This window comes from Rhipicephalus sanguineus, chromosome 8, assembly GCF_013339695.2.
Source record: "Rhipicephalus sanguineus isolate Rsan-2018 chromosome 8, BIME_Rsan_1.4, whole genome shotgun sequence".
NCBI lineage: Eukaryota > Metazoa > Arthropoda > Arachnida > Ixodida > Ixodidae > Rhipicephalus > Rhipicephalus sanguineus.
Window position 1 is genome coordinate 14,697,198 of NC_051183.1, and position 26,151 is coordinate 14,723,348.

General features: G+C 45.9%; 1 protein-coding gene across 1 annotated transcript in view; it reads right to left on the reverse strand.

The window, feature by feature from the left end:
• LOC119401430 (uncharacterized) overlaps positions 1–21,468 on the reverse strand; it is a 40,985-nt gene extending 19,517 nt beyond the window's left edge. The window contains exons 1-2 of the mRNA XM_037668229.2: positions 21,316–21,468; positions 8,940–9,085 (exon numbers count right to left, since the gene is read on the reverse strand). Coding sequence (XP_037524157.1) covers positions 8,940–9,085; positions 21,316–21,441 — 272 coding nt within the window. The 5' untranslated portion in view covers positions 21,442–21,468. The remainder of the gene's footprint in view (positions 1–8,939; positions 9,086–21,315) is intronic.
• Positions 21,469–26,151: the final 4,683 nt, after the last annotated feature.

Below are 26,151 nucleotides of genomic sequence, written 5' to 3' on the forward strand. Positions count from 1 at the left end.
ATCGGTGCGCTTTTGGGCGCACCGATCGATCTTCCTCGTGTTGCCGCTTCTCCTATTTGGAACGTACGACAAGCGTCTGACCCATGGCGAGTCCAAAGAGCTACTGAACACGTCACTATCGTGATCTCTTACTTCACGATACAACGAACAAACACGATCAGTTGAGAAGACATAGCGGAGAAAGACTATGACGTGTTAATAAAGACGGCTACGCCAATCCCACCGCGCATACTAGCGAGGAGCTGCTAACGTGGTAGCCACCGTGAGCTGGTTCATGTAATGAAGAAGCGAAACAAAAGGCCCTGCAAAAATCGGGGTGTAATGCACGCTTTTTACTATACTAAGTTTGAAAACGCAGCCAACCCGTCGTTTCATATGACGCCACGAGATGACACGACATGTCTGTCAGAAGTAGGCATAGAGTTAGTACAGACTCTATAGGAAAAGCTGCGCCGAAAGAGCCCCGACCACAAAAACACCGCCATTACTGTACCTTTGTAAATTGTTGCCTTTGCATTTATTTACAGATCGGCTAGAAGTAGTGCTAAATGTGAGTAATACTGACAATAAAAATCAAACACGGGAATGTTGACAAATTATCAACGTGCAGACAGTGTTTAACGTTTATTTAAAAGATTTCTAGGCACGCTTGAAGGCCATTCAGGCATTTTACTGTGCGCGGAACCGCGACTAAGGACATGGCCTCCGAGATAACGGGCGCGCGGCGGGCGTCCGCCATCTCGGAGGCCATGCTAAGGAGGATGCGTTTGCAGGCACTTTTGCTAGATGGCGCCACCATATCCACTTGAGTTCGAGATCGCGGCCTGATTGCGCGTTTTTAACGCGGTAGCGTTAGAGAGCTCGTGTCGCAGAAATTCCGCTGTCGGCGTCGGCACCGTTGGTTGTGAGCGAAAAATCATCCGTGAGCGAAAAATCGAGAAAGTAGCAAATAAAATAAATGATAAAATCTTCGGTCCCAATGAGGATCGAACCCGGGCCGTTCGCGTGGCAAGCAGGTGTCTTACCACAAAGCCACGATGTTGCTTGCAGCTGCTTCGGACAAAAACACTACATAAATGTCATGTAGTGAAAGGAGTCTCGACGCATTTTGTTCGGCAGGTGTCACGACGAAAACGAGCCCATACGGTAGGCGCATTCGCGAGGCCATCAAACTACGTCGAAAAACGCCGGGATAGTGCAGCCATCGCCGCTAAAAACACACACGAACTTTCAAACAGCTCTAAAAGTGGACAACTATGTCCATCTAGAGGAAAACATATCAAGCCAACGCAGGAAACGCTAGATAATGTCCTGCCATCTGTGAGGCATTGTGAGAAATATGTCTCGACTTTTCATGGCATCCGAGAGGGCCGGCGCGCGGCGTATATCTTGGAGGCCATGCGACTCTTGCTTTAGATCGAAAGCCTGTAAAAATTCGCGCGCGTGCGTGCGTGTGTGTGTGTAACAATACACATTAATAAGTATGCACTTAGTGGTTGAAGTGCGCACTAGGAGCCGGATTTCGCTATCGTGTTCAACTCTTAAAGGCGAAGCTTAAGGGTCCCCCAATTTTTTGACTGAGTTGTGAGCCGCAACGCGCCGTCTTCTGCGCATTCTGTTGACACGTACTTACAACGCGACTTCAATAACGCATGCTGTCGGGCTAGTTGGTGCATAGCTGGCTAGAAAATCGTTGGCGCAAAACGAGAACGTGGACGAAGAAGCAACACGGACAAGCGCACTACTCACAACTGACCTTTATTAAATCGCGGCTCACTTCTGAAACCCTCACGCATGCGTACAACACACACAACAACAACAAAAAAAATGCACAAGGACCTATCATCACAACCTCTCAGATACGAAGGCAAACTCAGTTTCAAAACTTGGGGGACCCTTAAGCTTCGCCTTTAAGAGTTGAACGCAATAGCGAAATCCGGCCCCTAGTGCGCACTTCAACCACAAAGTGCATACTTATAAATGTGTATTGTTACACCGCACACACACAGACACACACACACACACGCGCGCGAATGGTATACATACAGGTTTTTGATCTAAAGCAAGAGTCGCATGTCCTCCAACATACACACCGCGCGCTTGCCATCTCGGAGGCCATAAAGAGTCGCACAATGCCTCAAAGATGGCAGCACATTATCTAGTGTTTGGATACAGTGAAACAAACGTGCTCAGAGCACATGTGGGTTTCAGGCACAGTAGGTGGAAAGAAAACGTGGCTAGGCGTAGCTTACTTGTGGACGGGGACTAACTGCAGAGAAAAGAATCTGGAGATAGTTAAATGCATAAGCACCGATATTAAAGAATTTGGTTATGATGCCGAAATAATCCTTCTAGGGGACATGAACGCTCACGTTCATGACCTTGACGGATATTCAGACACCAATGGCAAGTTATTGCTAGATCTCTGCGAGCAACATAGTCTTGAGATAGTTAACGTGGGGCCTAAGTGTGAGGGGCAGATCACGTGGGAAGTCGGAAACCGGCAATCGAGCATGACAGAAGGAATATATGACAAACTTAGAGAGATGAGAATAGACGAGGAAGGCATTAACAGCTTGGGTAGTGATCATAAACGCATATTACAAATGGGATATAAAACTGATAATAAGAACATAGAATCAAAGTTTGGCAGCTTGTATCTAAATGACAAACAAATAACAAATATAGCCGCAAGAGTCGAGGAAAAAGTAGACGAACTACCAGGTAAAGACTGGAAGTATAGTGAGCTGCTACATATAATCACAAAAGAAATGGAAAAAGAGAAGAAAACTATTTGTTGGAAAGGAAAGAGAAAGCCAAAAAGTTGGTGGAGCAAAGAAATCCGGGAGGCGATTGAGAAGCGACGTGAGGCATCACGGGAGCACAGACAAGCAAAAAAGGAGAAGCGGCCACAGGACGAAGTCAACCAAATATGGAAAATAAATTTAGAGCAAAAATCCATTGTGCAGAAATTAGTCGAGGCAAAAATTAAAGGTGAAAGTGAACGCTGGATGACAGAGATTCGCGAAAAGAAGGCCGCGCCTAGGATATTTCGGAGCCACCTAAAAGCGCTGGGTAGGAAGTCTGCCACAATGCAACAACATATGGTAGATCAAGGAGGAAATCAATTGGAAGGGTATGAAGCGCTAGGTTACATCCGAAAGATAACAGCCGATTCGTTTAAAAAGGTCGCCCAGGGGATTCCCCCGGTGAGTAAAAGTACGCAAAGGAGTGCAACCGACGAAGATGTAGTACTAGAGAATTTCAATTGGAAGAAAGCCGAAGGAAAAATTCCTAAGCGCACTACACCGGGCTTAGATGGGGTTCCCGTCAGCCTCATTAACGAACTCGGACATAACACTAAAGAAGCGCTGCTGAAAGCCGTAGAAAAGTGCTTACAGGAGAGGGAAATACCAGGCCGTTGGCGAAAAAGTAGAATGAACTTAATCTATAAAGGCAGGGGAGAAAAGGATAACATTCGCTCGTATAGACCGCTAACCATTACATCGGTGCTATACAGGTTGGCGATGCTGGCAGTAAAATTAAAAATAGAAGCGTGGGTAGAACAAAATGATATTTTGGGAGAACTTCAGAATGGATTTCGAATCGACAGGCGGTTAGACGATAATCTGTTTGTTCTTACCCAGTGTATACAAATATCGAAAATAGAAAACAGGCCCTTATACGTAGCTTATCTAGATATTACCGGGGCGTATGACAACGTTAATCAGGAAATTTTGTGGGATATACTGAAAGAAGTGGGCATAGGTGACGACTGTATACAGCTTTTGAGGGAAATATACCGAGAAAATACAGTTTGTATAGAAATATGGGAAGGAATAAGTAGCAAGGACAGCGTTGAAATTAGCAAGGAGCTGAGACAGGGATGTCCTTTGTCCCGGCTGTTATTCGTGCTGTACGTGGTGAGGATGGAAAAAGCGCTTGAAGGTAGCAAAATTGGATTTAATTTGTCACACAAAGAGGTCGCCACGATGGTTGAGCAGAAGCTTCCAGGTCTATTTTATGCTGATGATATTGTCTTATTTGCGGACAGTCAAGATGATATACAGCGACTAGCAGATATATGCGGAAGGGAATGTGAGGCTCTAGGACTAGGATTTAGTGCAACAAAATGTGGATTGATAGTATTCAATGATCACGAAGACCATGCGGTCCTTATACAGGGCCAAAAAATACCGAGGGTAAGCGAGTACAAGTACCTCGGAGTATGGGTAAATGAGGGGGATAGATATATGGAGGTACAAGAGAAAGCATCGGTAGCAAATGGAAAGAGGAATGCTGCAATTATGAAGCACAGAGCTTTATGGGGATACAATAGGTACGAGGTGCTTCGAGGGCTGTGGAAGGGTGTGATGGTCCCGGGGAACTCAGTGGTGTGCATGAAGTCAGAGGTACAATCAGGAATGGATGTAAATCAAAGGACGGTGGGCCGCCTCGCGTTGGGCGCTCACGGGAAGACGACAAATGAGGCTGTAAAGGGTGATATGGGATGGACAGGCTTTGAAGTGCGGGAAGCTCAGAGCAAAATGAGATTCGAAGAGAGGCTGAGGAAAATGAAGAAGAGTAGATGGGCAGAGAAGGTTTTCAGGTATTTGTATAGAAAAAGCGTTGACACGCAGTGGAGAAAAAGAACTAGGAGGCTCACCAGTAAATATACGGCTAGCAGTGCGGGCGATATGGCAACAAGGAGCATTAAGCGGAAGGTCAGAGAGGCGGAGAGGACTTATTGGATGGCAGCGATGGAAAAGAAGCCGGCTCTGAGTAACTACCGAAAGGGAAAGAACGAAATAAGGAGGGAAAGGTTTTATGATAATTCAAGGGGAAGCGCTTTACTGTTTGAAGCAAGGTCGGGCTGCCTTAGAACGCGTAGTTATAAAGCGAGATTCAGTAACGAAGAAGAACAATGTACATGCTGCGGGGGAACTAAGGAAACGATGGAACATGTACTGATTGAATGTGGCGATATTCACCCAGGTATACTTGTGGCCACGAGTCTAGAGGAAGCCTTGGGTTTTAGGGACAACAATGGAAAGCTGAACACGTCCGCGATAGATAAAAGTAAGAGACGGTTAGAGTATTGGTGGCAGAAAAGTAGAGATAAAGAACAAAAATAAATAATGGGGGAAAAATAAGGTTATTCTGCCTTAAGAGGCAGAGAGATAGACCGTGAATTTATATTTTTTTGGTATAATAACATAGATTTAATCAATGTAGATAAGGTATTAGGCCAACATGAAACAAGGAAGCTTTTTTTTTTCTTTCTTGTTTCTTCGAGCCTGGTGGCAGACATGTCACCGCCCCGTTATAAAGGGGACGCTCATAGCATCCATCCATCCATCCGTTTGCCGTTTGTTTGATCAACGCCTCCTCTGGAAAGCCAGCGTTGGCTTGATATTGTTACGAGGCATTTCGTTGGCCAACATATCATAACAAGATGTTTCGTAACAATACGTTTTCCGCTAGATGGACATAGTTGTCCATTTTTAGAGCTGTTTGAAAGTTCGTGTGTGTTTTTAGCGGCGATGGCTGCACTATCCCGGCCTTTTAGGGGCGAAGCTCCTTAAAGCGGCACCCGTTCGTCCCCGTCGTAGTGCGTAACCAGTATTAACGCTAGTACCAGATCTTGACCTCCAAGGTGGTGCCGGTGGGAGATTTCTCCTGTGCGTTGTTGAACAACAAAAAATTCGCAGCGTGCGCGTTAACTAAAAGCCGAATTCTTCTGTCTCTCATTCCCCATTAGCAGCCATTGGCATGTTCCAGTAGGAAACGTTAGTAGAAGTAGAAGTGTAAGTGTTAGCTAAAAGCCGACTTCTTCTGTCTCTCATTCCCATTAGCAGCCATTGTTTACCTCCAAGGTAGTGCCTGGTGAGATTTCTCCTGTGCGTAATTAAACAATAAAAATTTTGTTCAAAACGCCGTTGATTGATGAAATAAACCAACGAAAGACGCCAGATGTTTTCTAAAAGCAAAACGAAAAGACGCCAGATGTTTCTAAAGCAAAACGAAAAGAAGCCAGCTGCTTAACGAAAGACGCCAGGTGTTTTCCAAAGCAATGGTTTTCTAAACAATGAAAATTCACAGCGTACATGTAAAATTAAAGTGAGCTGCAAGTCGTCATAACTCTCATCGAACCTTTAGTATGAACGCGCCCGATCTCACGTCGGTGATGTACTGGGCAGAATTCACAGAAGATTCACGGTTTACCGATGAACCTCCGCAGCTTCGCCCACTCATCATCATTCACTCCATGGATATGCTGTAATTTTTTTCGACGTAGTTTGATCGCATCCCAAATGCGCCTACAAATGGCCGAATGAGCTCGTTTTCGTCGTGACACCTGTCGAACAAAATGCGTTAAGGAGACTCCTTCCAGTACATGGCATTTATGTAGTGTTTTTTACTAAAGCAGCTGCAAGTAACATCGGTAGGACATCTGCTTGCAACGCGAACGGCCCGGGTTCGATCCTCAATGGGACCGAGAATTTTATTTATTTTATTTGCTTCTTTCTCGATTTTTCGCTCACGGACGATTTTTCGCTCACAACCAACGGTGCCGACACCGACGCTGACGGCGGAATTTCTGCGACACGAGCTCTCTAACGCTATCGCGTTAAAAAGCGACAAGGACGGGACGCTGATGCACTGGTCTCCAAAATGCTTAATGTACGTCGCCTCCGCTAGTTCTCGTGCCACCTCGTCTTTGCTTCTTCGTAAGATACTCATGCTGTTCAGCAAAGGTTCGCACGAGCACTCCTTGCAATGATGCGGCAAATGCGACCCTGTGCGATTCCTCATTGACAGCGCATGCTGCCTTAGGCGATCATTTATACACCGGCCCGACTGGCCGATGTGCACCTTACCACAACTTAGCGGAATCTTATAAACAACGCCTAGTGAACACTTCAAAAAACATTTTGTGTGCTTCTTGACACACTCAGCACTTGGTGCGCCACTCGAACGTGCACAAATACGCGAAAGCCTAGGTGCCGAAAACACGACAGGGACCTCAAAGCGAGAGGCCATGTTCTTTAGTGAATCTTCTTTGTGCACATACGGGATGACAACAGTGCGGTTCCACTGAGTCGTTTTGCTTGTTTCTGGAGTACTGGTGGCCTCACGACGAAATTTCCTCAATACAGCTTCACACACCGAAGTCAACAAAAAAGAAGGAAAAACCCGCAGGAACAAGCCTGGAAAATTGGCGACTTAAAGCTTTCCTGAAGAACATGGGGGTAAGACCTAGTTAGAGCCAACTGTAAGCTGGTACTCGCCATGGCTCTTTTCACTGCTTTAGAATGAGCAGAATGAAACGGTAAAAACGCCTTTTGAGCACGAGGGTGATAAATGCAACACGTGTGGTTTTCGTCAAGCTTAAGATAAAGATCTAAAAACTGCAACTTGTTATTAGCAGGAAGTTCGTGGGTAAACTTGAGCCCTTGTCCAAGTACTTTAAAAGTGTGTAAAACATCCGTGACACACGCAGAGTAGGCCTCGTCTTGTTCCATATTCAAAAGCACCAAAAAATCGTCGAAGTATCTAAATACGCGTAGGACCTTGTCTTTGGACAAGGCGGTGTCAAGGAGTTGGTCAATATGTGCCAGTAATATATTGCACAACACAGGTGCCACACACTACCCTATACATATACCTTCCTCAAGATTTTCAAGATGAAGCGGTGGCGTCAACCAGGGCGACAGATACCACCGGTGGTGGCTGTTGCAAGACAGCGCCTGTCCTTTGTCCGCTCTCGTCCACGTCTGTTTAGCGCTACACCCACCTCGGTAACAATAGTACACCAACTAGCCCAAACTTCCACCCTACTAAGGGGGAAAGACAATAACGCTCCTGCTCATTTTTGTAGGTTGGTCGAGTTGGCCGCCGAGGTGTTCTTTTTTTTTAAATTCTCGTTATTGCACAACCGCAGCTTCTGTGGCCGTGCTTTTGTTTGCGTCGATATTCGTGTGTTTTCTTTCAACGCACCACTGGTGAAGAACGATGGAGTGCTACGATGAACCAAAAGCATCTGGAGAGCTCTGTGTTGCATGCGACTAATGTAAGAGGCTTATCCTCGTAACTACTCAGGCGTTTCGGATACTACATTTAAGAGCAAAATGGAGATTAACCTCGAGACCTGGCGGTGTCCGACTTGTAGCAATTAAGACCAATGCAGAAGCATTGAGCACGGAATCCTAGATAATCGCTAGCCTTGGGGGTATAACTAAGAAGAAGCTGATGTTCAGCTTCCCAGCAGGGTGGAAGAGAGAGAGAAAGAATTAACTTTATTAAAGGTCCTGAAGGGGCCGGCCCGGTGGCTCCGCCCATGTGGGGACTGGGAGTCGGAGCTCGCCAGCCACTTTTGGGCTTTCTGGACGGCCTGATGTTGAAGGGCCCTGTCGGGGCTCCTGAGGTGGTTGATCCAGTCTTCTTCGGTGGCAGGAGACCTGAAGCTAGCGTTTAGCGCGGGACACTGCCACATCATATGATTTAAATCGCACCTGGGGTTTTGGCATTTAGGGCATTCTGGCCTTATATCTGGGAGGTATTTGCTGCAGATGTAGGGGCTGGGGTAACTGTGCGTTTGCAGGGTGGAAGAACTTGTAAGACTACTGAAGCGATGTGATTGAAGTGTAATGAGATATAACATAAGCAGGCACGACATGATGTCTGCATTGGGAGCCGTGTACATAGCCTTCAAAACAAGCGTTGCAATTGTGGAGAATTTCTGATACTTAAGGCCCCATTCAACGAGCTTTCATTGCAGCGTAGAAGGAATAATAATGAAGCAGACGTTTGTTCCCAAATTCCATAGCAGTCGCATGTTCCGAGGTGTCGACAGAGATAATCTGATATACCATGAGCAGATTACAAAGCTAACACGGTAGATCTAGCATTCACGCGGGTCATGCTAGTTCACTTACAGCTGTTGAGTAGTGTCATTTCGCACGCTGAATTTGTACTTGTAAGTAGTGCCGTCTCCAGATAGCCTTGTCGCACTGTGGCAGCTGTAGCCTGTAGATGGTATATTTCTTCTCTTGACCACCCAGTTGTCGGTGACCTCCGCTGCCTGGAAAGATAAATGCGTGAGTGATTTTATGTGGCAGGTTTTAGTCCGTATTGTATATTCACACACCACATAGTGTGTTATAAATTAGAAAAAAATGATCATAGAGCTTTTGGAAACGAACGGCATTATGAGCTGATGAACGATATCAGAGTACAGGAAGGAAAACGCCAAGCTATTGCGTGTTGCTAGCGAAATAATGCCTTAAAAAGGGAAATGTTTTCATGAAATACAAGAGTTCGTTTAGGTAGCATTCATAAGAAAACCGTTTGAAATAACAAAAGTACGACTTACGAAATTTGCACCTATGCATCGAATTCCCCTAAGCAACAAGTGGTTAGTGAAGGCCTCGCTCTAGAACTTCGCATGTATTGTGCTATGGGCATAATGAATCGTCGTCATTACGACTACGCAGTAAATCTTCTAGCCAGTCATCGCGTGCACCTCCGTTGATGACGTACGTCCTGTATTGTCAGGATGAACCTAGCGCGCATTTTACAAGCTCAGTCATAAACGCTCTTCCGATTAAAAGCCAATGAGTTATATTGTAATACTGATTGGGCGAAAAAGGGACAACATCACGCTTTTTAAATGCGCATTGCGCTTTTTTAGTTGTCGCCTTGACATTTAGGCCTACCTATTATACATCGTTTACAGGACAATATACACAGCCTTTTAAACTACACAAATTTTGGTACACGGTCTGCGGCACCGAATGTGGTGCAAAGCCACCCCGCATCGCTCTCTCTCTCTCTCTCCCTACCTTCGAGGTGCTGCTTGCGTGTTCATTGAGCAGTTGCGAGAGTTCGCTAAGGCGCTGATCTGTGCCCTAAAGAACAAGGTCTTTTTTTATCTCTCTGAATCATACTATACATTTTAGGGGCGAAGCTCCTTATAGCATCACCTGGTCGGTCGTCGCTCCATCCCGTATCATTCGCGTCTCCCGTATCATTCAATAGATGGCGCTGTCCCATAGAGATGCATGCAAACTGCAGTTGGGCGACGATATACTTGATGGCGCTGTCCCATTGAGCAGAAGCTTCCAGGTCTATTTTATGCTGATGATATTGTCTTATTTGCGGACAGTCAAGATGATATACAGCGACTGGCAGATATATGCAGAAGGGAGTGTGAGGCTCTAGGACTAGGATTTAGTGCAACAAAATGTGAATTGGTGGTATTCAATGATCACGGAGACCATACGGTCTTAATACAGGGCCAAAAAATACCGAGGGTAAGCGAGTACAAGTACCTCGGAGTATGGGTAAATGAGGGGAATAGATATATGGAGGTATAAGAGAAAGCATCGGTAGCAAAGGGAAAGAGGAATGCTGCAATTATGAAGCACAGAGCTTTATGGGGATACAATAGGTACGAGGTGCTTCGAGGGCTGTGGAAGGGTGTGATGGTTCCGGGGCTTACATTTGGGAACTCAGTGGTGTGCATGAAGTCAGAGGTGCAATCAGGAATGGATGTAAATCAAAGGACGGTGGGCCGCCTCGCGTTGGGCGCTCACGGGAAGACGACAAATGAGGCGGTAAAGGGTGATATAGGGTGGACAGGCTTTGAAGTGAGGGAAGCGCAGAGCAAAATGAGATTCGAAGAGAGGCTGAGGAAAATGAAGAAGAGTAGATGGGCAGAGAAGGTTTTCAGGTATTTGTATAGAAAAAGCGTTGACACGCAGTGGAGAAAAAGAACTAGGAGGCTCACCAGTAAATATACGGCTGGCAGTGCGGGCGATATGGCAACAAGGAGCATTAAGCGGAAGGTCAGAGAGGCGGAGAGGACTTATTGGATGACAGCGATGGAAAAGAAGCCGGCCCTGAGTAACTACCGAAAAGGAAAAAAACGAAATAAGGAGGGAAAGGTTTTATGATAATTCAAGGGGAAGCGCTTTACTGTTTGAAGCGCCCGCTAGGTGGCTATCAGTGGCGCCTATAGAGTAGAGTCACTAGAAAAATTTCAGAGTATCGCATCTGTCTTCCGTGCGCCGCCGCCGACGCGATTGGCTTACTCGCATCACGAGACCTCTCGCCGCCATATCCCTTCCAAGCGCTTTGGGTGCAGGCGCGTTGAATGCAGAGCGCGGCCGGACATTTATCAGTACCACGGTCCCTAGAAGTACTTCGTCGCTTTTTTAAACGCGTCATGCAGATGCCAGAGAGTAGGTCACCAGTAACCGAACGTTGCTGGTGAGCTACTCCGGGAATTTCGTTTATTTTTGAATTCCGTATGGGAAACATTAACGTCAGAGCGTCGTTGTACGTGGCTGCATAGTTGGCCGCGGAATGAATTCGCCCACCTCGAAGAACACTCCTTTCTGCAGTGAACTACACAAACTTTGCTAAAAAAGATGTCATGCAACAGGATGCTTCACCTTTATGGTTCGCTATATTCAGCGATATTGAAAACTACATACTACATACCTTTCTATTTGCTTGGTTGTTTATATCTCGATCTGTTGAACATATTGTGCATGCACTTCGAGTTATAAGTGTGTCACGCACGAGAGCGAAATCGAAGACTTACTAAAATAATAACTGTTTCCTGTATACCTTAAAGGCAATTGTCGCGTGATCATTTGCCACTGCGCAAAACTGAAACGTAGAACTCCGTTGATAAACTTGATATAAAGCCGCTATGTTGCGACTATACAGGGTTCTTTTCCTCGGATTCCTACGGTACAGCCTGCCTGCATTATCCAACGCAAGCAAAACAAGCCTACGAATGATACAAAGTGTACAGGCTCAAGCACTCCGGATTTGTCTAGGCTTGCCCCAGAGTGCATCAACAGTCGCGACTGTAGCCATCGCAAGGGACCACCTCATCAAGACACACATTGAGGTTGAAGTGCTGAGGACACATATACGACATCTTGCTCGCACTCCCCGCCATCACCTAGCCTCTCTACCAGCGGACCGACCACGCACATCTTACTCCCAAACAGTGACCGCCCATGGTGAATCAATACCAACTTCCTTCACTCCTGCCGCAAGACCTCGGACTCCTCCATGGTGCCTTACTCAACCAAATATCAACATTACAGTACCTGGCGTCCAGAAAAAAATTGGCCGCGTATCTGCGTGCTTTGCTGCAAATGTCGCCTAAAGACGATAGAAGAGGCGCAGCGTGAGATATGGACGCCATCTGGCAATACGTCGGGAAACATGAGTGCTTGCGGGCTGGTAGTCCCGGCGCTGCAGCAGGCGAAGATTGGCGGTGACCAACGCGACCGGCGGGGACGCCAGCCAGCCCGAACACGCGGTTTGGCGCGAAGCGCTGAAGCAGAAGAAACGACCGCACTCAACGAGTACTCTCCACACACTCTTTTATGTACACGTCGCCTGGGTAAAACAGGAATGCCAGAGCGGCGCCCCATGACATTCGTACAGTGCAATCCAGAACCGAAACCGAAACACAACATTGAGCTCGTGCAGAGGGCACGGAGGAAGGCAAGTTTCAGCGCAGTCGCATTTTCAGCGCAGCTTAAGAAACTAGGGTCTTTAGAATTAGGTATGTATGCATTTTCTATTAAAGGAACACACCATCTAATACTTACCTAGCGATGTTGGACCTCAGATATGCGTAATGTTTGCTTTTTGATTGACAATGTACACAAGTATCAACCCAGTCAGCCGTTCAAGATGGCTGGCCCTTGGGCAAGTGGTTCAACTTTGGCCGAGTGGCTGAATCGAGTGACGTGCCGACAAACAGAAAGACAGACCAAAATTTCTCCGTTTAAGTATCCCAAGAAAGACTATCGTCTTTAAAAAAAACGTAATTGTCGTCACCGGCACTTAAGCAGCTCACTTTACTTCTCTTGTACGAAAAGTACCAAGACTCCATCCACATCTACAGTGACGGATCTGTGCTGCCGAACAGCTCAACCGGAGCAGTCGTGATACCAAGGTTGGTTACGACAATTAAATTCAAGACATCTCACGCAACAACATCGACGGCAGCAGAACTGGCAGCCCTTCATAAAGCGTTACAATTCGTCAATGACCAACCGATGCACAAGTGGACTATTTTCTGCGACTCGAAGGCGGCACTGCAGTCTCTACTGTCAGCTTTACGCCGCGGGCCGCACGAACAGCTGGTACTAGAGAGAGCAGAGGTTATCCACAACCTAACTGAGAAAGGACATCAAATCACTTTTCAGTGGTTACCAAGTCACTGCGGAATCATCTGCAATGAACGGGCCGATCAAGCTGCCCGCTCAGCCCACGCAGAAGACCATGAACCACTACTACCGCTTTCTAGGACCGACGCTGCACGGAAGCTTCGTTTGCATGCTCGCCAACGCACCACGTCACAATTGAATGAGCCACACTTCAAACATGATCGACTGCACTCGTTTGACCCTACATTAAGTCTTCAAGTCCCATCAAGGCTTCGCCGAGCAGACGCGACCCTTTTGTGTAGGCTGTGCTTGGGCGTTGCGTTTACCAATGCCTATGCTTTCCGCATTGGGATGGCCGACACCGGAGCCTGTGACCACTGTGGAAACGCAGAAACAATTAGACATATTTTTTGCGACTGCCCACTGTACAGTGCACAGCGACTATCTCTTTGCAACGCGCTGAACAAGTTGGACGACCGACCTTTGTCGGAGGAAAGAATCCTACGCCATCGACAAGACGCAACGTCACAGAAGAAGGCCATGCAAGCGCTACTGCGCTTCGTGCGATCGACCGGCCTTTTTGAACGATTGTAAGAACTTCGTCCCTGTGTGCGTACGTGCGTTTTTTTCCTCCTCTTTTTTCCCCTCTCCCTCTCTCTCTCTAGACCCTCTTTCTTGCCCCTATTTCCCCTCCCCAGTGCTGGGTAGCAAACCAGATGCTAATATCTGGTTAACCTCCCGGCCTTCCTTTTTTCATCTCTCTCTCTCTTGATATAAGGCAATGTTATTAAGCGTATTTTATTTTTTAAAAAATGTTGCTAATGCTACATTGCGCCGAGCGCACCCTTACAAAACTGTTTAGCGGGTGAGAAATCGTCACAGCAAAAAAAGAAAAAAAAAACCGACTTATCCTCCCACGCACTGAGGGAATCGATTTCATGCGAGCCCTAGCTCGTATACACATACTGTGTTGCAGTAGCATGCGCGTTAAAAATTTTCGTGATGTGCTATTTTTGATCAAAATAACATAAAGCACTGCGCCGAGGAAGTTTTAACAAGAGTGCATTACGAAAAAAAAAAAGTTGAAATTAAAAGCAGTGCAGAAACCGAACCCTAGCTGTTTACGCGCTGGCAACGCCAAAAAAAAAAAAAAAAAAAAACTTTGTCGGAACACAGCAAAATATTTGCAAATGCACTGTAACGTTGAGAATTTTAAGGAGACAAAAAATAGGAAATGAAACTGAGTAGTGACGTCAATCATTTTTGATGGCCTATTTTCTACGTATCTGTTAGGCAACGACAATGTATTCGCAAAATAAAATGCACATTACCTACCGCACGCAGATTCGCCCGTGCGTTCGGCTGCCGGCGTTCCGAACTGAGACAAATACTTCACGCACAACTTACACTTACCGTACACACACCACTTCTATTACAGAAAACACCCAGCTGAACAGCAAGCATGGTGCACAAGTAAGGTATGCGTCAGCGACCACTCGAAGGACGCAATGCTCAATGTTCTCGACGTTCGATAATGTTCTCGAATGCGCTATGAAGTGAACCTGAACACCGACTGCAAAGCTAGCGCAAACAGTCAACGTTAACCAAGTGTCGAAATAAAGGGCATCTCATACGGTCATTACGCTAATGCAACTATACAGCTCCGGACCTTGCGAACACACCCGGCCGTGAAACGAAAAGAAACCGATGAAGCCACGATGAGAGTACGCGAGCACACGGCAACATTCGCCGCACGTTTCATTAGCTACACCGCTTACCGCGCAGTCGATTCATGACTGTCGATGACTCGAAATCACTTGTGATATCCTTTTGGAGAAACACACACACACATATTGCAGTTACGCCGAGCGTAACACGGCATCGAGGCGAAAAGACCGGTCACTTCTCAACACACGCTACCAACGCGCCGGACGGTCCGGAAGGGATATGGCCGCCGCCGCTCAATGTTGCCCGCGTGCAGCCTACCTTTGCGGTACTCTGAAATTTTCCAGTGACTCTACCTATAGAGGCGCCACTGATAGCCACCTAGCGGGCGCCGCCGACAGTACGTGCGGGAAGCCGAGCAGACAGCGCTTTGCACAGCTTTGCTGTGAGGAGATGAATGAAGTTCGCGGCTGCTATTTCCCCTTGGTGCGGGTGCCAGACAACTAATTCTGCACTGGCAGCTGCAGGAAAGGCGCGGGCCTCTACGAAAGTGGACTTGTGCACGATGTTTGTCATGAACGAGCGCTTAACTAAGCGCACGTCGCCGATTTCGAACCACGGCATGAAAGCCTGGCGCCGACGGTTCGTGAGCGACAGAGCGCGCGCATCGAAAAAACAAGTATAAAAAGGCGCCGGGAGCGCGCCCGCGCGTCTCTTACCCTCTCCGCAGAAGACGCCACCGACACAGCCAACGAACGCGAAAGATCGGGATATTCGAGAAAGCAAAGCCGAGCCAGCGGCGCCGTCTGATTCCGCAGACGAATCGGTGAGAGGATCTCGTCCTTTCTCTAGCTTTCGCTGTGCTACGCACAGACGAATCATACGCACATTCCCTAACCCAGGCGCGAGCCGATACAGACAATGCAAGCGCAGCAAGCGTGGCAAGCGCGCGGGGGCAGAGTCAGTCAGTGAGGAGTTAGTCGGCGAAGAAGTTATGTCGTTCTAGTGATAGCATCGTTCGCTCGACCGCAGAAGACGTGTTGTTTGATGATATAGTGCTGTGAGTTAAGTATCAAGAGATGACAGTGACAAGTTTTGAACAGGGTCGCCGAGAAGACATGTGATGACCGACTGCGGAGGAGAACGAACGTCCGCGTGGAGTGAATCATCATGCCGGTGAATATCAAAGGTGCGTCGCGCAGACCAGCGTAACAAGACCCAGCTACGAGGTACAGCTCGTGGTGAACATCCGCTTTGTTTTGTTTACAGAGGTGACGTCTCAATCACTTCTTGTTCTTTCTGAAGTCAACCATTGCTGCATTTCTGTTTCTTTAAATAATAAATATAGAACTTAGCTTGTAATAGCGTGGTACATGTACCGCGCTAGTACAAGCTGAGTTCATGGATGACCAACTCGCCGGAACTACAACACTTCTGAAATATGGAACGTTTGAGCGAAGTGCCCTGCACGGCGGTCGAACCGAACCAACGCATGCTCAGGCTGATAACGTTGGTCGTCTACCAGTGTCAACATGATCGAGTGCATCCAGCGAGCACCGATATGGCAGAACGAAAGCATTAGAACAAGAAGCGACGTGTTAACCCGCACAATGACGAAGTGGCTCGTCTTTGCCAACGAACAGCGGCGATCCATTGCTTCCGTCGCTCTTGCTCAGGAGGCCTTGCGGTAAGTGAGTAAAACCGTGTTCCGGGCGCGTTTTTGTAGGTGTTTGAGCACTCCACTCCACAGCAATTGTTATTCGACATCCCTTGAAGTTTCGGCCACCACACATACGACGAACGTTGCTTATTTCACTACGGAAACGTGAACAACGCGGAAACACACGTACAACGACGTAGGAAACCACGGCGGCCGTCTGCTTGCTTTCCCGAAAGCAATGATTGAGTTCGCCGCCTATGGCGCTTCCGTCGGCGCGCACTAGGCGTATAAAGCGAGATTCAGTAACGAAGAAGAACAATGTACATGCTGCGGGGGAACTAAGGAAACGATGGAACATGTACTGATTGAATGTGGCGATATTCACCCAGGTATACGTGTGGGCACGAGTCTTCATGAAGCCTTGGGTTTTAGGGACAACAATGGAAAGCTGAACACGCCCGCGATAGAAATAAGTAAGAGACGGTTAGAGTATTGGTGGCAGAAAAGTAGAGATAAAGTACAAAAATAAATAATTGGGGGGAAAAAAAGGTCATTCTGCCTTAAGAGGCAAAGAGATGGACCGTGAATTTATATTTTTGGTATAATAACAAAGATTTAATCAATGTAGATAAGGCATTAGGACAACATGAAACAAGGAAGTTTTTTTTTTGTCTTTCTTTTTTTTTCGCCTTCGAGTCTGGTGGCAGACATGTCACCGCCCCGTTATAAAGGCGACGCTCATAGCATCCATCCATGTGCAATATGTGTGCAAAAAAAAAGAAAAAAAAAGAAAAAAGAAAAGAAAGAAAAGGAAGAAAAGAGGAAAAAGGAAAAAAGGAAAAAGAAAGCAGCGGCACCCTGCACGCTAGATGGCGTGCAGTAATCAAAGCGGCGTATCGCTTTGATTACTGCTGGGCGAAACCACTGAACATTTCACGGTGTAACCATGATTGCTTTAGGAGCTTCGCCCAAGCTCTTCATCATTCACCCGTGGATATGCTGTAGTTTTTTAAATGCGAAGCATTTCTTAGCGAACCTCTGGTACTTTGAGCGTTTCTATCTACGTATCTATCTATTTATCTATCTATCTATCTAGCCGCCTACGTCTGGGTGCTCCCATGATCGCCTCCTCAACTTGGTGTAGACCAAAATTTGCATGGGAGGGTAAGAGGACTTGACGAATATGATTGCCAGGTCATTACATGAATAACCTTAAAATCCTGTCGCGCACGTTGTCAAACCCTTTTCGCTAGACACGTGTGGCACATACCCGTTTACCACGGGCCGCGGTGTACGGGTGTGCGCCACAGGTGATTGACAGTTTATATCTACCCAGGAACGGCGAGAATAGACATTGGTAACTTAAATGCTAGAGTAATAAGGAAAACCAACATCGGCAGCGTTGACTCAACGAATTGAAAGAATGAAAATTAGGATGCCAGCAGGAATCGAACCCAAGAATTCTGCGTGGCAATCAGGTATTGTACCACTGAGCGACGCCAGGTCTATAAACTGGTTTGGAAAAACAGTCTAGACAGGCGTAATATCGGTGCAACGTCAATTGTGGCTGTGGTGCTGGCTATCTACTTTAACAAGAAAGGAATAAACACTACATGATACTCCTACGATGTGTACTCCTACGATACAGGCGTCATATCTGATTAGCGTCTGTAGTTCCAGTGTTGGCTCCGCTTAATAGCAGTCTAATAAACATTATGTTTGTATTTCTATGATTCAGCAAGCTATATTGAAGCATTGCTCGACCCCGGAGGAATACATTAACGAAAGTTACATATGATATCCACATCACCGCAGCGTAAGGTGCACTTCGTCCACCAGAATGACGCAGTGTCCTCTTCATTTCTTACGAGGCTGGGCGATGGCCTCATGCTGACCGATGAAGATGCCAGATTGATTGACAGCCTTTTTGTAGACTAGGCTACGTAGGCCACATACGCCCAGATTTTCTACGAATACGACAAACACCATCCACTGATGATGGTCTACGTAGCACTATCCAGGCCTACCAGTCTCGACGGCCTATGCGTCACCAACGCGAAGGGTGGCTTCAGGTTCCGACATGTCGCCGGCTCGGTCGACAGACAATTTGTCGACGAAATGACCGAGGCATCCTAGAATTCCAACAGCTCTACTATACCACATACTTCACTACACATGGGCCCCTCGTCACCACGATCACGACCGGATCCTATAACAAGTCATGACCAGCTGCTGGTGCTCACTGATCACGGTGATGATGCCCTTGTTCAAGAACTGTCAAGAACTTCTTGCACACATGCACACGGGTTCGTCAAACGTGCATGCGTTCTGGGGACACGTATAAGCACTACATATCAGCTTACCGCTTCTGGTGTTGGCAATACCCACGTTGCCATTGGCAGCGTTACCCAACCGTAAACAACTGGTTATATAACACATATGCGGCTCTTCAACATATATATATATATATATATATATATATATATATATATATATATATATATATATATATATATATATATATATATATATATATATATATATATATATATATATATATATATATATATATATATATATAAGTTATGCCAGTCACCTACCCGCCGCATGCTTCGCATAACATCGACTCCCACGTTACGTGGGATCTGCCGAATTTTTTGCTGGTCCCGGAAGGCAGCCATGCGCAGCGGGAAAGCAAGCTGCTCGGAAGCTGTATTCTCGAAAACATGAAAACATGAACGCCACCCTCCCTAGCTTGACTTTAGGGTTGCGGCAAATTCCGACAAAATGGAATTGAATTAAGGCGTATTAAACATCATCACCGCAATAAACCATGAGTGTGACCTTACTGCATTAATTAAACATTTGTCTGTGCAGTGAATAGGGCGTGCGTGGATGGTGGTGGTACGGTAATGCTATAAGCTTACGCTTGGACATAGTTAAATGGACTGGCACAATTTTCTGCGCTTTAAGTGAATACCGAAATCAACACAATTTATGTAGAGGTAAAAAGGTGCTGTTATTTTTCTCTAAGAAGCATGACCGCGCTAAAAGTTTTGAATAGACGGTGGCAATTGTGACAACATGAACGTAATGGCGGCTTTCCTTGCTTGGAGATTGCGCAGCAAGGCCTCTTGTCAGTCAGCAGAGGTGAGCAATATTTCTGGCTTATAAAATGCAGATGCGCAATGACGTATAATTCGGCTGCACGTCGTCTCGTGTAGCTTGATAGAGCAACAGAGGTAGACAGCGATTGCTTAAAAATGCGAAGTTTCACACACACACACACACACACACACACACACACACACACACACACACACACACACACACACACACACACACACACACACACACACACACACACACACACACACACACACACACACACACACACACACACACACACACACACACATGGTTTTTACATATAAATAAAATTCCACTTAAAAACAAATAACGAGAATAAAATGGCTTTAATTGCTTAGTAATTAATTGTTCCACACTGGCGAGATGTAAAACTTTTTTTTAAATTTACATAATACGAGTGAATGCTATCATTTTTGTGAATGTTATATCGAGTAAAGATTATTTAGATATCTTAATGGACCAACTGCCATGGATGAGCGTGTACATATATATGTAGATGAAAAACTCTCTAGGAAGGGACTGAGCTCCGTGCGCTGCCCTTTTGGATATACCGCATTGATTTCGATATATTGCGTGCGGTCCATAACTGTATGCTATTTGAAAGCGCTACAGCTAAGGATTACGTGCCTAATTTCTTAGCTTAATTTATTAGGCTGATTAATGTTAAAACAGTTCTGTAGCACACTTTACTCTTTTATGAAAGACAAATAAGTGCTGCAAACAATTTATATACTGGTATACTTAAGGAACGTGTAACTCTAAAGCGGTTTTTTGTCTTGAAATTTAAGCAAAGTGACTGCTACCGGTGGAGTTACACATTGATAAGTTAACATATTAGGTTAATTAAGAAGTGAACTGTTATTTTTGCTGATTATAAGCGATATTTGGACACTCGGTGTCACGACTTGTGCATGCAACGTTCTGGACTCCTGCTGTTTTTAGGCCCATAAAAAAGTCTAATATTTTGCCATCCACAAAATTTCCGCATTCCTCAACACCTCTTCCCCGATGTCTCGCAAATGGTTCAAAATAACAGCATTTTTTTTTTGGAATAAGCAGTCTTTGTTTCCAGGAGTGAAATGTCGGCTTGCTGGTAGAGTATTAGAAGCAACTGGTTACGGCGCGAATTCGACACAAGGACGAAAGAATGTACCATGAAGACAAACAAGCAGCGTTTCCAGATTTTAGTAAAAGTAAAAGTGTACGTCGTCGGGCGCATGTGGCCTCACTGAGCTGTTATGCGCAATAAAAAAAAATCACCGTTAATTATTGCGTCTGGCTCACTGTATACAAGTGAATAAGAGCCATAGATTCTATGCGACCTATTTATTCGCTTGTCAAATTATATAATATAATAAATTTAGTGAAACGTGGCAAAATAGAATGATGTGTTATTTCGTAAGCATAATGAGCGTAGACATGCGAATTTCGACTGCATTGAGGTCCTTCTTTTTCTAATACTAAGATAGCATTTAACACAACATATTGAGTGGTATCAAGTTGAATGCCTTATACCCATTGGAAGCAAATCAGTGCGCTACGTGTTTCGATGAAATCTCGTTGATCCGGCCATAAATCCATCATAAAAGAAGACACTACGCATAATACAGGATCAAAAATGTGGGATCTACTTACCTTTGAGATATCTTGCTCACTGGAGTGTGAAGGGTCATCTTCGTAGGGCTTCGTCGTAGTCTCTTCCGCGTGAGCAGCATATACAGCGAATACCACGAGAAGACCGACCGCTTGAGTGAGCAACATGTTACTAATCTTCAAGGGAAGCCTAGCATACGTGTTTGTGAGGAAGGCAAGCTTTTATAGGCAGAGAGATCAGAGAAAAATTGCCTAGGTTCACGCATCTGGTGACGCTTGAATAACGTTGCACATTAATTTTATTTGAGCAAGTGACAGGTGCCGCAAGTGTGGGCGGACAATGGTAACGCTTGAAACCGATTACTGGGAGTGGTAAGCAGTAACAGATCTACAGAACTATTTTTGATGTTAAATGCCATCCTGATGATGTATGTTGTATTTTACGCGTATACCACTCATTCGTCATTATCTGTAACGACGTTCGCAGTCACATTGAGCATTTTTACGTGGTCACATTTGAAAAATTTAGAGGCTTAGCTTTGACGTATGGCTCTTGCATGGTAGTCGACTAATCAAAGAAGCGGACGCTGTTCATGTGAACAATGATCGGGTAAATCTTGCAGGACTATCGTTAAGCCTGAAAATAACGATGGTGATGGCCGGATCTCCGGTAGTGATCCCAGACAAAAACAGAACTGTTGTAAAAGTACGTAAAAGTAAAGAAAACTGGACGAGTTTGTAGGAATATATTATGGAAAGTACTAATCGCGTACACAAGACGTAAGACAAACAAGCCCTTACATCTTTGTTTTGTGTGCGCAGAATACTTTCCATATTGATGTAAACAGATAAATATTTTTGCCATTATCCATTTCATTGCGATAGGTTTGAAGTTTTTATCACCGTACACATTATCATTAGTTTCAGAGAAAGCAATGCTGAATTCTTCTGGTTTTTTAGTCTGGTCTTTATCTCTTATGAGTTCTTAAAATTATACTTCTTTGAAAGCTCGAAGGTGAAGCGTGCCGTTTTGTTTTAATAAATTGCATTACGACAGACAAAAGCTTCTGCGATTGCATGCAAACATGCAAAGCTAAAGTAATACGGTATTCCAGTCATCGAGGCTTCGTATGAAACTTTGTTTTAATGAAATATATTGTGGTTTATAAAATGCTCTCTTTTTTATGGAAATTCGACATGGACAAACATTTTTGTCTGAAATAACGCGATAAATATAGTAACTAACGTGAACAGTCCTTATTATTAAATTATAGGCTGTGTGCGCAATAGAAAAAAAAAACACACACAGTGCCACAGAAAAGCACGCAGCGCTTGGTTGTGAGCAGGAAGTTCACTGAAAGATGCCAAATATTGTCGCATAAACATCCATTTTATGTCGCTGCGCTTGCCACTCGAGCAAACTTACGGCAGCTTTAGTTGAAAGAAAGTACCCCCATAAGGCGCTAAATAAGGCCTGCAATGAAGCGTGTAATTTAGGAAATCAGCACTAGCTATAGGAGAGGCCCAACAGCACAGCCTAATTAGCCGATGGTATTAAAAGGAAATACTCAAATACGCTGCTAACAATAAATGATATCCTGCGTAAGTATTGTCCGGTATTAGCAAGCAACGAGTGCCTTAGGAAATGGTTTCCCGAAGAACCACGGGTCGTTTATCACCATACTAGAAACTTTAAAGACACGTTTGCGCATGCAAAAGTAAACACTCATTGTACTGTCCAGATAACTGCTTGTTCTCGCCCTAGATGACATACCCAGGGCACAAGCGCAGTCTAAAGTCCTTTAGGTGAGGGGACATCATCCGGCAAGGCAATCATGCGCAGTGACACTCGACAAAGGGGTATGGCTCTTCCGGCAAAGTTTAATTGCCGAACCCGCATCTACTTTTCGAACGTGAATGGTGTCCTCTCGTAAGTGGAATCGCACACTTAGACAGGGGCGGAGTAAGCAAGATGACACAAGCGCTTGTGCCGTGTTGCATACTTTGTGCCTAAGTGTGCGCTATTCCACTTGCATAGTGTACCAACAAGCCCAAACTTGTTGGTGCTCTACCAACTAAGAAGCCCAAGCTTCTGGTGCACTCTCACATACAGCGTGCACAGCTCACCAACGGGCCCTTTGAACGAATGCTCCCTGGGTGCAGCCATAATCCCCTCTCGTGCTGCTGCATACAAACGTGGCCCCCAAATAATGCACTTCCGAGGCAATGACGTCGCTCTTGGTACGTCTTTGTGACAGGTCAGTAATGCAGTAACGCGGTTTGTCGAAAGCTGAAGATTTCCTCTTGCTATACTCTCAAGAACCCGCATAACGTCGCTAGCGCCGCCATATGGCGTCATTAGAGTTAGGTAGTCCACCGCGATGGTACAGTGGTCACGGTGCTCGGCTACTGACCGAAAGTCGCGGGTTCATTACCGACCGTGGTAGACGCATTTCGATGGAGGTGAAATGCTTCAATCCCATGTGCTTGGTGATGCCACTGCACGTTGATGATTACCAGATGGTCGAAGTTTCCGGAGCCCTCCACTAAGGCGTGCCTTATAACGATCTTTGCTAATGCTTGTTGTTGGGCTGGTTGGTGTTGAGGCATACCGAAATGAAAAACAGCGCGAGAAAACAGAGAAGGAGGGTGACACACACGTGAGCGCCAACTCGCAACTGATTTTATTTCCAGCAGTGCATAAAATGCATAGCATACACAATAAAATAAAAGAAAAGCTTTGACGACCACGTGAACTTTTTGTCTACACGTAACATCTGTTAGCTTATCTAAACATACATGTATCAAGAAATCATTATTCTTTTTCTGTCAGCGCTAGTGGCTCCACGCTTAAACACGCACCATTTTGGATGACCGGTTATGCACTATCTATGCTTAGCCACTCATCCGATAACATAACCAGATTAATGAACAAAACTGAAAACAGAAAAAAAGCAGCATGGTGCATGTGTAAGCATGTCGTCAGAAGTGCTGACTGCGAAAAATAAATGGTTTCTTGACATCTATAGACCAGAACACAGCGAATTCCATGCGCATCGCCATATTTGCATCGCGCGTCGCGCCATCTATCGCACACGCGAGGAAACAACGTGCGCGGGCTGCCACGCTAGCAGACGCCGCACAGAGCAAACGTGAAACTCCCGAAACTCAGCCCGTCGGAGAGCGTGTTTCGCGTCTTTTCTGGCCTGGACATTTTCGCTGATTTTATTGGAACATCAAGAACATCTTCCTCATGCAAGTCCACAATGTATACAGTACGTGCTGAGTGGGCTGCGGAAGCAACCTCGTCGGATACGTACGCTGTTACATTTGTAAAAAAACGTTCTCGCTGTAGTACGCGTGAATCGTAATCGCAGTGCAGCTCGCGAAAGAGTGAAACGATGTTTTGTTGCCCCATATTACAAGTTGTGCACAAAGTTTTGTGAAAGCTCATCATTTCAGCATTCATCGCGTAATAATTAGAGTACGCTTTACGGGTAGTTTCGCGGAACGTAATTTTTGTTTCACGAGCGCTCTTACAATAATGCGTCTTGCTCACAAAAGCGTGCTATCAGAGAGTATCACCTGCAGTGACGTTCATCGATCCCTTTTGGAAGCTATCTGCGCGATTTTATTCTTGTAACGATGGTGTTTTACAAGCGAAACTGTGCTACTATTAGTTAAGCCGGTTAGCTACGTCTGCGACGTAAAGGACACTGGCGCGAGTACTCTTTACTTACGTGCCAATATATGTATTATGTGCAGCTGGATGCGTCGTGTCCAAATAAATTTGGGGACATCGAACACTGCAGTGAAAGCACGAAATTCTGGCCAGCTGTTGAGGAGCACCGTGCCATTTATTACCTTTCGAAGACGAAATCTCGAAGGCGTGGATGCCATCAAAAGCACTAAAGCTTAATACTACGTTGAAAGTGGCAAAGCATGCTGATTTCTTGTGCTTGAAAGCACTACCTTGCACTACATTTTCGTCAAAGGAAACGCTCGAAGGTATGAAGTGCACCCCCACACAAAGCTCGCGCCTGCCTTCAACCCAGCTGCGTGTCACGCAAATTAGGTTCGCAAAACGAAATAGGTGGGCACCACACTGCAGAATACACGCATTTAGTGTACTTACTCGAGCATTTTCACTCGGCTCCTAGTTTTTTTGCTTGAATCACAGTTATCCACTCGCGGCGAAGCTGAAAATACCGCACCGGCACTATTTCCGTGGCGCGTCGTATAATCGTCGCAGACAACGCTATTATCCTCTTGTTGCGCTGCTTGTTTTGGCATCCAAAGACGACGCAGTAGTGCCCAGACGAGCTCTTATACGCTGAAGCGGCGTGAACGGGTACTTTTTTGCACTTTAAAGCTTCAGAACTGCAGCTTGCCCTGTTTACTTAGTGCAGCCGGCGCGCGCCTCGGCAGCCCGGTCAGCCCGGCGTCTGGGTGCGAGAGTATCCGCTCGGCTCGCCAGCAGCCTGGGTGCGAGACAGGCGTGCTCTGGTGTATAGATAGATAAGCTAGCCGTTGTAACGAGTGGACATCAAGCGCGCGTCGTTGTCGAACATTCTTTATTTTCTTGTGCATGGTATATATTTCATGCACTACTGGAAATAAATGAAGTTGTGAGTCTCTGTTCGTGTGTGTGTCCCCCTCCCCTGCCTTCTCGCGCTGCTTTACAGCGAAAGTTGTTATGAGATCACAACAGACTATTTTGGTGGCGTAGTTGTCCGCCGCCGCCGGTGTCCTTAACGGCTATCCCGCACCGTCGAAAAAAGAAAAAGAATCCACGACCCAGCGTGATTTGAACCCGGGCCCTCTGCATCGCAATTGAACATTCTACCACAGAGCCACGTCAGCGCTTGAAACTCCGTC